At 43.5% G+C, this 13,209-nt stretch overlaps 1 protein-coding gene across 2 annotated transcripts in view; it reads right to left on the reverse strand.

Moving 5' to 3' along the window:
* Positions 1-13,209, reverse strand: part of EDC4 (enhancer of mRNA decapping 4) — a 37,723-nt gene that overhangs the window by 18,193 nt on the left and 6,321 nt on the right. For both annotated transcript variants that reach the window (XM_069793928.1, XM_069793927.1), the window contains exons 4-15: positions 12,380-12,479; positions 10,666-10,855; positions 9,450-9,597; positions 8,804-8,908; positions 8,252-8,361; positions 7,662-7,745; positions 6,974-7,069; positions 5,775-5,877; positions 5,151-5,331; positions 3,215-3,287; positions 2,676-2,767; positions 1,826-2,022 (exon numbers count right to left, since the gene is read on the reverse strand). In XM_069793928.1, coding sequence (XP_069650029.1) covers positions 1,826-2,022; positions 2,676-2,767; positions 3,215-3,287; positions 5,151-5,331; positions 5,775-5,877; positions 6,974-7,069; positions 7,662-7,745; positions 8,252-8,361; positions 8,804-8,908; positions 9,450-9,597; positions 10,666-10,855; positions 12,380-12,479 — 1,479 coding nt within the window. The remainder of the gene's footprint in view (positions 1-1,825; positions 2,023-2,675; positions 2,768-3,214; positions 3,288-5,150; positions 5,332-5,774; positions 5,878-6,973; positions 7,070-7,661; positions 7,746-8,251; positions 8,362-8,803; positions 8,909-9,449; positions 9,598-10,665; positions 10,856-12,379; positions 12,480-13,209) is intronic.

A 13,209-nucleotide genomic window follows, 5' to 3' on the forward strand; every position in this document is an offset into this window, starting at 1 on the left:
AAACACCTACACAGAACACCAACATAAGCACACAAGTACTCAGCTGGGAAAGCCGGTGTGGCCAAGCTTCTTACGCTTGACAGTGCTTATGGCAGAGAGCAGAGATTGAGCTAAACTCAAGGCTCTGTCCACCCTACAGTACTCCTAGGTGCTGGTGCCAGCAGGAAAAAGCCTGCCATAAAATAGGTTGCAGTAAAAAGCCAGGTTTAAACCGAACAGTTACACTGTTTACACTGAAGAGTGAGCTGCTCCTTGCAGCAAACAGTATGTGCAACCATCACCTCATCAACAACTTCTCTCTGCTCCCTTAGGACATCTTTGCATTGGGAAGGCTACCCACCCTCAGGCACAAAACTAATTTCTGCACTCAGCAACTTTGCCAGCAACATCAAAACCTTTAGGAGGAGTTTAATTTATTCTTTGCTCCCCAGGTTGTCGCCAGGGTCGCTCTCTCTCATTAGTCAACTCAGCACAATCTCCATTTCTGATCATCTCCATGTGCTGTCCATCCTCATCCAGGCTCCTCCAGTACACATTCAAGCTGTGGTGACAACCATGCGTTCCTCCCTTGGAGGGAGAAGCCCTGCCTTAGGATGTGTATGTGGAGCGCTGCTCACAAGCACTCTCCTCCTTGCCTGTAAGAACTGTATCATCACAGCAAATAACTGCTGACTGTTCATTTCTCATGGGAATGCAGACACAAAGAGCACAGCTTCTCACCAGTGGAATCCACACCTTGTAATTAAGTTGCAGATCACTTTCCTTAAAGGATGCACTTTAAAAAATACTGTTTAATTTACGTGTACTCCCATTCTAAAAGGACATAGAGAAAACTACACAGCCACAAATTCAGTACAGAGATTCAGTACAAATTCAGTACAGAGGCAGGCTATAAAGCAAGAATATCTGAGTGGGTTTAAGACAAACTAACATGACACTGGGATGCAGAGTGGCCAAGCAACAGTGAGCTCCTGCACTACTGCTTGTTGGCATGAACAACAAGGGGCAGCAGAAACCTGTGCTGAGTCAGACAGATGCACACTGTCAGTGCCAGACAGCCCCTAGAAATGCCCAGCAGGACCCAACGGTGGGTGCCGCAGCACTGCTGGCCATGCACATGTGACAGAACATCAAGAGGAATTCTGTATTTTCTGACTGGTCCATTAGAGCTCCACTGAGGAGTAAATGCTTGCTTATGGCTCTTCACCAAGACACTTTGCTATCCTTTGCAGACATCACCAAATCCCAAGGAATGCTTCGCATGCTTCCTGATACCGAAAATCCCTGGTGCAAGCACAGATGACTTGCCTTCTGTACAAGTTAAAGCCTGTTGTATTAGATTCAAAAAACCCCACCAAGCTACTGGATCGATGATTTGTAGATCTCATGCAGAAGATATTATGGTCCCATCTACCTACCTGATCATCAGACATGCATCCCACAGGATCCCACAAGACAGGATGTGCAGAGATGGCATATTTTCTTCCATTATAGTTATATCACAACCCCAAACAACATGTGTAAACCAGTAAGAGCAGTCTTCCAGCTTAGGTACAGTTATTTAGCAAACCCGTATTCCTACACAACACAGCCAAATCAGCAGTTTTGCAGCTAAACACAGCACTCGCAACACAAGCTTAGGCCAGCTTAGCATTTTAGATGTGCCAACGTCTTTACTCAGCTTCGCTACCTGCACAGTTTCCTGCGTGCTCTGCAGTCCGCTACTTTAGCCTATCAGAGTCATTACTGCCTAGAAAAAGTTCCCGAAAGTATCAAAATCCAAACCCACCCTTTGTACCCCAAAACAGTGCTGCTCTCTGGTTACCTGTTGAAGAGATGTACTTGGTGTCATGAATGCATCTGGAGTCATCAGCTTAGGTTTGGCATCGTTTGAGAGAGAAAGGAAGTCTGCTGGTACAGGCAGATCAGCAATACGCCGCAGGTCTGGTTGAGAGCCATGCACCGATCCTTTTCTAGACCCCAGCCCTTCTGTACTTAGATCAGCCATGTGGTCTGGAAAGGCTTCCAAGGGAGAAATACAAATCAATTTGCAGGAACTTTCCCCAAAAGCTAAAGCTTTAATTCCACAAAGTATGAACTTATGCCATTGCTAGCCATACAAGCAAAGAACAAGCAAAAACTCTGCAACACCATAGTCAAAGCTTAGGGCTAGGCAAATCCTGTGTTATGCTTACTCTTCATATGCTAAAGAGTGGATGTTATCAGGCTTTGATAATAAGAGATCCAAGCTTCCTTTCTTCCCTAGACTTAAGGCCAGTTTAACAGCCACATCCCAGAATGGCGAATGAACTGAAAGAACACACTACTCACAGCCCAGTCCCCTCTACTCCCAAAGCTCTGGTGTCACTCTAATCTCTTCTGCCTGACAAGAGAAAAATGTCAAGTTTCTGGCACAAGTGCTAAATCACCTAGCAAGGTGAACTCAAGCATGCACAAAGCATTAGCGCTCCCAGCCTAACATGTCCCCCTGCTCCATACTCACACCAGTGTCTAATCAAGTGGCCTGCTTCACAGCTAGTCCATATTCAGAATCCTTTACGCAATGACACCATTCTATTACAAAGACACACCTAAAGCTGCCCTCCTGCTGTCCCCCCATCAACAACCTTTAAAGGCTCAGCAATGGTGAAGATCGTCTGAATACAAATGCTCACCAAATTCTTCATGAGAGCCATGGGAAGGCATGGATGCACTCATGTCAGGACTATGAAGAGGCTGGAATCTAATCTGCACATCCTGTAGGGCCCTGAAAAAAGAAAAAGGGCATCTCTGATTAGTTTATGAATCACCAGGAAAAATCTAATGCTTAGAAGATTCCTCTTCATAGAGCTGATTTCCTTGGAATATGCTTTAGTGTCTTCTGTGACAGAAGCAGCAGAAGCTGATCCTCACTCAGCTGTGTCACCCAGTTCTGGCACCCAGAGCATTCGAGAGATGCTTCCCAGCACTTACACATGAGCACAACTCTTAAGTCACTGCATACTCATGGTGACAAAAATACTAGCTTGCCACAGCACCACACAGGGCTACTTCCTGGTAAGGCCATACTGAACACAGGACAGCTAGAAGTTTCTATGGGTTCAAACAGTTTTTGTTATGAGCAAAAGGAATTGCTAAATCAAATTTCTACAGGTCAGTGCAGGATTAGGACAACCACAGACAGCTGCCCATGGCAGCTACTACACATACTCACTTGGTGTGCACACAGAAGAGTTTTATCAGCACGCCTGCTGCTGATTCAACAGCCCCAGCTCCCTGAGCACCTTCTGGAAGCAAGACAAAAGTAAAACATGAAGTTGGATGGAAACTGCAAACAAAGTACTAAAAAATCACCATAGCAGATGAACCAGCAGCAGAGAACCAGCATGATACAGCTTCATCACCTCTCCACTTCGGTGGTGGATTCACCCTGTTAAGGGAAAGTATATCCTACACTCCCTTTACTTTTCAAAGTGAGAGCAATCAAATTTGCTCTAATCCAGCCAAATATACCTCAAGGAAGAGAAAAAAAAGATAAAAAGAAAAAAGGTAAACAGGAGGAAGCTGAGGTCTGGAACTGCCAGCGATTTGTTCTTGCTGTTGAAAATACATCCAACCAGTCATTTAAGAGACACACACTAGCTTATGTTGTACAGACATTCAGACCAGGGCTCAACCATCCTTCCTGGCTGTAAATAACTACAGTTATGAAGAGCTCTGCAATAACTTCCCATCAGCCAGTGCTGACAACATTCACCCAAGACCTGTATCAGTCTCACTGCTAACAAAGCTAAGGAGGCTGAGTAGAAAAGATAAACCTAACTCCCCACCGAAAAAAAAAAGTATTAGGCATTCCTATGCAAATTGTCCTAATTATTTGAGCACCAATCAGGGACCTGAAGTTTCAGTCCCAGTCTGCTCCTGACTTGCTACATGTATCAGTCATTTCTACTTCTGCATTTCAGAGCAATATGCCACAAATATTGACAACAACATGAATTAACTATTATTATGTACAATAATAGGCATAGGGAAGCACACCATACAGCTGTACTGATAAGCCCAGGAATCTTTCTAACAGTAAACACACTGATATTATTCAAAGCATCTTTCCAAATTTTACTAACAGAAAGGTGGGAGATCAGGAGCAAGCCAACAGCTGAAGAGAGGCAGTGATCAAGGAATGCTTGCATGGAACAGTTCTCCACAGGATTCACTATCATACTCATTGTAGTAACAGCCAGAGAAGACATCTCAGGTGTCTCTCCTCTGTAAGAGTTACTTGTTAATTTCTTCTACAAGAAGCTTTGTGGCTTGGCACTATGCCTTCCAGACACAATGGAGAACCACCACACCTTTTCCTTCAACTCAGACTGTGTACTGTCCTCACATCTGTCAGGCTCAGGGAGCACAATTCAGAAGCAACCAATTGGTTTCTCAGACCATATGCTCACATCTCTGATGTTAAACTACACAGAGTTTACTCAGGCAAGCAGTCACAGAAATATATCCTGCCATTTCTTCCAGGAGCTCTTCTGCTCCTGTGAACTGCATCAAACTGTGCTGGAGAGGGACTCAGGCTTACGCTGCCAGAAGTCCCCTGTGTTCTGCTGGGGGCGATGACGCTATGCGATCTCAAAAGCATCATGGCTCAGATACCAAGCAGCTAATCTTGTACCTTCACCGAAGCGTCACTTGCAGTCACTTCAGCCTGCACGGCCCTGGAATGCTTTTTAATAACAGAAACACCTCAGCAGAGTTTCTGTGTGGTAAGGGGCAATGGCTACAATCTGGGTTGGGAGGTCCAGGTTGGATATTAGGAATACATTTTCTTTAGGAAAGGATGCAGCCCTGGGATAGGGCACCAGAGTAGAGCCAGAAATGTCATATTTAGGGGCCTTCAACTCACAACTAGATGAAGCCATAGGTAACCCAATATACCACCAGCAATAGTCCTGCTTCAAGCAGCAGGTTGGACCAGAGACTTCCAGAGGTCCTTTGTATCCAGCTCCACAGTGCCTCTCTGAAGCACTTTAGCTGCACAGTATGTATTTCATACAGACTAAGAGAAGAGAGTCAGCCTTTCATGAGAAAGCCAGTCAAGAAAGGCATCCTGATCTCACAGCAGGCAAATTCTCTTCGTCACCTACCTACACTCAAGTTGTCATTTTCCTCTTCTGCTGGGAGCACTTCAGTGTGCCTTAACCGACAGCGGCTCACTGCCTGGATACCAAAGCTTAGGACTGGGTGGGTAAGGAGGAACTCTGAGATGGAGCTGAAGTAAGCTTTACCCTCCTCTTGGTTCTGCATCAGCTCCATCACATACAAGACCTGGAAGAATGAGAAACAGTAAGTCACTGGGCTTTCAGAGCAGACCATGCATACGTGTGTGTGGACTACAAAGCCTAGCTCCTGAAAGAGATTTGGAACAATGGGAATAATGTGAAGAATAAAGCCTGGGGCTTTTAAATTTGAAACTAAACACCCAAGGGAACCACAATAAGCACACTCCTATCTGAGTCAACATTGATCAGGAACTCAATCCTACTGTGTCAGACACAGGTTCCTCCAAATGAACGCTTTACTTTAGGGTGAGAAGTAATACTTAAGGCTCCCATTCGTCATCTTACGGTGAAGTAGCTGAGGCCCACCTCTGCATTTTTAGCTATTAACGTGCAAATCCTAGACCTAGGCAGCAGAATCAGTCACACAGATGGCCATTTCTCCTTCTGTCACTATTACCCACACAGCCAGCAATAAAATGAACCACCTACTTTTCTCTGCACATCACTCAGTATCAGATATTCAGCAGAGAGGTCCAGGCAGACTTTCAGACTGGGAAGAATACTCATGGAGCTGAAGATGTCAGGAGAAAAGCTGGATCCACAAATAAGAAGTGGGGGGAGGGGGGATGCAGAAAGCAAGGTAAATTAGCACAACCGGAATGACTGCTATGAAACTGCATAAGTTTAAAAAAAAAAAAAAAAAAAAACAAAACACAAAACCAAAAAACCCACCACCTTAAGGAGTTTACAGGCATATTACAGTGCAACCACCCACTAGAACAAAAACATCACTGCAGAAATCAGTGCTGACTTCAGCTAAGAGACTTCATCAGGGACATCACACAATAGGATCTAGATTCTGAACCTTTAAAGGAAAGATGACAGTTTGTCATTACTTAACATGGTCCACATTCATAGGAGGACAAGAGCCAATGCTACAGATTTAAAAACAAAAATCCACCAAACCAATAACCCTTCTATAGGTTTTGGACCTTCTGTAGTATGAGGTAGAAAAAGCAGCACTTGGCTGTATGCCATATTCTTCTCACTTTAAGAGGACAATTCAGAAGTGGCCTTACATGTGCATGTGATCAGAGAGGCCACAGTTCACCAGCAGAAAAGTAAAATCAGGGAACATAAGCTGAGCGAAGGGATGGACTAAAGCAGAATTTCAACTTCTGGACCTATGTGGCTCAGCAAATAAGCCTTGTATAATTGCTTATGCTCTGTCAACATAGCAGCTTCTCATTATTTATATCACAAAAAGCAGTAATAGGAAAAGATCTTAGATTGGTTATTGAATATCTAGTATTTTTACAGAAGAAAGCACTCAAGGAGTGCAATTTTGGAATGCCTCTCCTCATGCTACAGGTATGTCTATGCTCTTACAGACCAAAGCAAAGACAACAGGTCTTGGTAACACCAAGGAGACTGTGTAAAAGGATCAACCTCCCCGCCCTTGCCAAAGCTTGACCTGACAGTCACCTGACAGGCCACAGCCCTGATAGTTTTCAATAGATAGGTCAGACTGGCAAAGGAGGAGGCTCTAGCTGGGGCTAGAGTAGACTCCATCAGAGATCAAGGATTACCTTTGCAAAGTAAATATACCTGGAAATTGAGAGCTTTGTTACAATCCACTGCTCAAAGTAAATCCAACCCTTCAGCGGAGTCGGCCTATCAACACCTACCGGACAGTTTGCAGACAGGTCCAAGACACAGTGCACCACATCTTCAGTTCTCTATTCTGATCTGCTCCTGTGATGAGAAATCTCCAGAATGGAACCCTGCAGGCACAACAGAATTAAGTTGTCTTAAAGTAAGATCTGGTTCTTCCCATAAAAACATTTCACAGGAAAGTTCCTCAAAAGCTGCCCATAGCTGATTTTGCCCAACCATGTCTTAAAGTTCCTAGAAAATCTCTGCTTTTGAGGCAGATTAGAAACCACTGTAGCTCTCAAGAACCTTAAGGCCACAACTGACTGAAGAAAGAATAAAAATTAAAAAAAAAAAACCAAACAAACCAAAAGAAAACACAAACCAAAACAAAACAGTTACTTTTTAATCAGCTGCAGTGAAAATTTGAAAGCTAACAGGCCAGTCAAAACTGACCATACCACAAACCAGAAAGGACTCATCAATTTAGAATTTTCATTGCTTTCATGGAATTGACACTAGGATTGAGGTCACTTTAGGCTGTGCTCCAGAGCCTTATTTATTTCTCCATCACTAGAAAACTGACTACAAAGAGGACAGGACTTGCTCCTGCCACAACACTAAATTTTTACAAGTACAACGCAGTTACAAGGAACCCTCCAAAGGCAGAGTTAGAAGACACTACTAAACTTTGATACTCTAAGTACAGGATTAGGGACTTACTCTGGGTCTTGTTTTTTATGGTTGTCACAGAAGAGCAGGCAGGAAAGAGGCCTACCATCATGGGGTTTCCACTCATGAAGACACCTAGGAAAGAATCAGAAAAGACTGAGTGTGCAGTAAGTAGTAAATAAGGAATATATAAGGTGGGTGCTGAACATATTACCCCTTGTCTAAAGACAGTTAAGCCAGCAGCCACCAAGTGTTATCAGCTTGTAGCTGTTTACAGGCTTATATAAAATAAGGAGATCACAGCCCATGCAGCCATAGATTGTGACACCCAGGAACAGCTCAGAGAAGCTTACTGCATTTACAGGGACAGTGCAAAAGTTTGACTACAGCCTGTGCAAAGCACAGAACTTCGGCTTCCAGACACAGCTCTCTGCTTTTTTTCCTAAGGTTACCAAACCTTGAGCATATGTGATATTCAGTGATACAACTCTTCAGCAACAAATTACTTTACAAACATACACTCTATTTCTTTGTAACGTCCTGAGAATGACCATCACAGGTAATTCTGTAACAAGGAAATTCTCACAGAGAAAATGCTGGTCTTTGTTCCAAGATCCTTCATTTTCTAATTCTCCAGTTACCTTGGCTCGTCTTGCCCCTCAATATAGATCTGCCAGAATTTGACAAAACCATCATGGCTTGCTGTGGCCAACACAGTTCCATCTGGAGAAAGTGCTCCCTCACTCAGGTACTACATAGAGGGGAGGGAAAAAGAGACAGAGAAGTCATTTTATAGCTTTTTTTATTTCACAGGAAGAAAGAGTAGTCTCTTCAAACAGGAATTTGACCAACAGTCTGATAGTACAGGAGGTCAGAGTAATTTCTATCAGAAGTACAGCCCAGGTTGTCGAACAGGCCCTTGGAAATACAGGTGAGTTTTTTCAAGAGCCATTTTCAAAGCAAATGACTACACATTCACCTTGGCTCTTTAAGCAAAGGTTATTTACCCACAGTGTGTGTACATAGCCAGCAGCTTGTGGGTGATGATATGGACGAGTAAAAAACTGGGGTTTTTTTACAGCCCACTGTCCTAAGAACTGCAGCTCCTGAGACACTATAACCCAAAGAAAACCTACATGATCTGTAGCAATCACCTATGCGACAGCAGTAAAGAAAACAAAATAGGTTTATACCGTGCTGTGGCCTTTCACTACTATGAAGCCTTCTTTGATGCTAGGGACTTCCACTGGCCAGGAGCTGTGGTTCGTTCGGATAATGTCCAAATCCCACACCTCTGCCTGGAAAACAAACATGTAGGCACACAGGTTTATATCTACAACTACTGGTCTGATGCAGTAGAGAATTTCTTATATCCTTACTGTATATCCTGACACACCAGCCCAATGGCCAGCATGTGTCATAAACCTTCCCATTTCCACCTGATATGGCCATTAGATGCTTTTCTGGCACCCAGCCGTACAAAAGTATGCGGAACTGCTCTTGGCAGTTGTAGTTGCTGCTCACCAAGCCCCCTCCCCTAGGTACTGGCTCAGCCTGAACAGACAAGTGATGCCTCTGGCCCTCCACACTATTTCTAGTGATCCTCGCTATTTGATGGCGAGCAGAAGTTACCACTTTCCATCCTCCTGAGGCCCAGAAAAGGATCAGTATGGCCTCTCCTCAGAAGAGAGGAATCCTGCATCTCATATTACAGGAGGGTCCCCAACATAGACTAGACAGGAGCCTTTACAACTCTAACCGTATCAGCTCTTTCCTTCATTAGATTCTCCCCCTCTAATGATAACAAGGGACAACGTTTCAAAAGTAGGGTTTCCTTACCCTGTCCTCATGTAACAACGCCAACGTTTGACTTCCCTCTTCACCACTCTCCTCATTATCATCTGGGATGAAAGGGCACCAGATGATTCTTCGAGAGGTGTTCAATGGGGTATTGTCAGGTCTCTTGATGTTAACCAAGATCTCCTCTCTGATCACCATGGTTAAGAAATGTAACATTCTGGCTGTGTTACTAATACTCAGCAATAACCTATTCAGGCTTGGTCCTCTGTTAAATACTATTAAACCTCAAGATTTTTTGAATCACTGTGATTCAAAAAGAAAACAGGTAAAAGGATTCTGCTAAGAAAGCACACAAGCTAGCGTTTCTTCACTAGCAGAAGAGATTAAGCTTACAAAAGTTAATAGATTCTCAGAATTTTCTCTTGCAGGCTGCAGGCAGGGACAGGATAAGCATGAGAGGGGCACACAGCCACATCTGAATGTGCAATCCATGTGACTGCTGATGGACAGATTAAATTATTTCAGCTAGCATTGCAACGCTACCATGGAAGGACAAAAAAGCTACCACGTTGCCTCAGGCTGAGTGCTCTAGTCCACCCCTACAAATCAGATCTTAACTACAACCACCTTTGCTCCAGTTGCTTTTGAAATGATGGTATACAATTAAAATGAAGATGCCACAACCTAAGACGACATATCCCACAGACTAACGTGCCTCCCAAAAGCACTAAGCAGTCACTCCTAGCAACTAAAAGGAAAAGATTTAGGGCAATGAGTCAAACACTGGAATTAAATTTCAGGACTACCAAAAGAAGGATGACAGGTTTGGAAGGAAGATAGCGAGTGGGAGGGATGTATTACATCTTCCTCCCCAGAAAAGTAAAAGTAATGGAGGAAAAGAGCTAAACCAGACAACCATGAGTAGAAAACTCCGTCACATGGTCGAGGTGACACTGTCCATGTGTAAGGCCAGCTAGTACAGACTGACACTTCTCACTGACTACTTTTGCCTGAACCAGAAGGAGCACTAAGGCATCACTGCTAGAATTTAAAGTTACATGCAATTTCAAGTAATAATTGTGCTGAATACAGGCACAGGTTGACTGATTTGATACTCTGGAAGGGGTAGAACTATCGACCTTCCCCCTGCAAGCTGCTGTTCTGGAAAGGCTACAAAATAAGTTGCAATGTTGAGGTCGCATTCACATCAAGCCACTACACAAAGACTGATATGAGGCATATTTTGACAAGATACTGGATTTTTTCTTTATCCATGGCCAGGCGCCAGACAAAAAGGTTGCCAGCCTCATCCAGGCATGCCAGCTGGTTGGAGTTGAGATGAGCAAAAGCCAGGTCTGCCACACCGCCTGTGAATCCCTTCAGCAAGGTCCGCTCAGCAGTACTGACGCTCAACACTCGCACCATAGCGGAGCCATTACTGGCAGCTGCAGAAAAGACAGAGGGAGAAGTCACCATTTATCTGTGCAGTTTTTCCACAGGACTGCCTTTGTTTCCAGTCATCGGCTTGTCATTTCCAGCACCCATCCTGCCATCAGCTGTGACTGGCAGCACACTGAAAATTCATATCAATAGATACCATGTTAACAAGCCCTTGCAAGACCCAGGGTACATGCACAAATATTCACTGCACTTTTCAGGTTTGGCACAGAAGATTGGAACGGCAGCATCAAGAAGGACTTTGCCTGGGGCAAGCTTAATTCCCTGTATCTTGTTTTTGAACACCACAAATTCTAAGTTGTTCTACTTAAAAAGAAGGCAACAGAAGCTGACTTCTCATAATTCCCAGGATTATTCTCATGAAGATGCCTTCATTAAATGCAAGACCTAAATCTTTATCCTGAGCTCATGATAAAGCTACCAAACTTCCAACAATGACCTCCAGCTATAGTGAATTAATTTTAATTGCAATTTCACTGAGAGGCAGGTAGCTCAAATGCATGCTCTACAAGGGGAATGCAAAAAGCATAAACATTCACCTGGCAAAAAGCACTGCTTTTTGGCTTGCGTGACTGAAAAGGACATGCTTTAGAGCATGCACATACCAAGCAAAGTTTCCAGCTTCCCCACTTCAGACAAACATAATGCAGGCAGTCTTATGGAGACCATCTTGCTTCCACTTCTTAATGCCCAAGCCAGCCCTAGCAGACCACTCAGCTTTCCATAGCGTTACTCACCCAAGCTTTAATATTTTAAAAAAGGGTGAGACACCCTAAAGCTGTCCTAAAAGAACCTCAGCTAGGAAATCACACAGAAGCAGAGTGGTAGATTTCATAAAAGGCCAGACAAACTGACAGGTGCTAGAACTAAGAAGAAAGGGAAGAGCTGATGGAGGCCCAGACACTGCATGCTTGTATGAGAGCAGAAAGACACATTGCAGATGATCAAGTGTTCATTTATTTCATATATGTTGTGAAACAATCTTTCCCTATGCTGTTCTGCTTTTCTCTTCCTTCCTACTGCAAAATACACTGCATCTGCATTGCTCTTTGGCTCCTCTAAATCAAGCCTTAAACACAACTCTAAATTTATGCAAGCAAATCCATCACAAACATTTATCTGCTCAAATTACCACAGGGCTGTTTCTGTGCTTAGCTACACAGAAGCTTGTCTGCTGTAGTAATCTGAACATCAGCTTACTGTCCAGTGAAACCAATGCAGTCCTTCAACTTTTCCTCCATCCTCACTGATTCCTTCTCTTTCTTTTATTTCTAACTTCAGAAAAGCTTTCTTTCTCAGTGGAAACTCTCCTACACAACCAACTCTTCTCTCCCCCGTAGCTCCAGCTTCACTTACATTCCCACTACAACACCAGCCTGATGCGGGTATTGCAAAATGTGTTTCAATTATTGCCCCTTGTCCAAAGACAGCATTAAGCCAGCAACCACCAAGTGTTATCAGCTTGTAGCTGACAGAATACAAATCACATGCAAGACAAGAAGGTATCTCACCTCTAATGGCATAAGCCAGGTAAGAGTTTGAAACAGCTATCAGATTGCCGTAATAGTATTTCTGCTCCCAGTCATACCTAGCAACAGGCTGTATTTTCACCTGCTCGGGAGAAAAAACAAAACATGAGAAATGTCTGGAATTAACTTCTTCTTGGAACAAACCTGCCAAATATACAATTTCCTCTAGCGAAGATCTGTAATGCTTGATAGGAAACTGTTAGAAGCAGCAGTTGGTAAGAAGAATTGCACATTGAATGCCAAGTAGCAGAGCCCTGAACTCTGAACCTCCAGAGTTCTGGAGGTTGAGGAATATTTCCTTGCATTGCAAGAAGGAATGCAACTCACTGAATCTGTCATGCTGCAGAACAACACTTGACCCTGCAACTGCAGCAAAGCAGGCTTTATCTCTTTATTAGCACTGTGTCTGTTTTCCCAGTTCTTGGAAATTTCTTTGAAATATAAAAACCACATTTGCTGCATGGGCACTTGCTTTTTAGTTTTAATACTGCTTTCCAAGAAAGTGAGAGTCCTGGTCTTATTTGATAAGCATTACCTCTGTGAGCAAAGAATACAGAAATTATGGCAGTGATCCTCCCTTTCATTTTTATCTTCAGTATTATCTATGAAAAACAATGATAACATGGCACAGTATTCATTTACTATCTCTGCAGTCCCTTAATTCACTGCACATTAAGAAACAAAATTATATAATATGGAAAAGGGCTGAGAGGATCAAGACCGGAGTTCTCTCTCCTATTACTAGCATTTGCTCTGAGCATGTCTTGGTACTCTGCCACAGCACTAGTTCGAATCTCAGCGTCTTGGTTCTT

The sequence above is a fragment of the Haliaeetus albicilla genome, chromosome 10 (genome assembly GCF_947461875.1).
Source record: "Haliaeetus albicilla chromosome 10, bHalAlb1.1, whole genome shotgun sequence".
Classification (NCBI taxonomy): Eukaryota; Metazoa; Chordata; class Aves; order Accipitriformes; family Accipitridae; genus Haliaeetus; species Haliaeetus albicilla.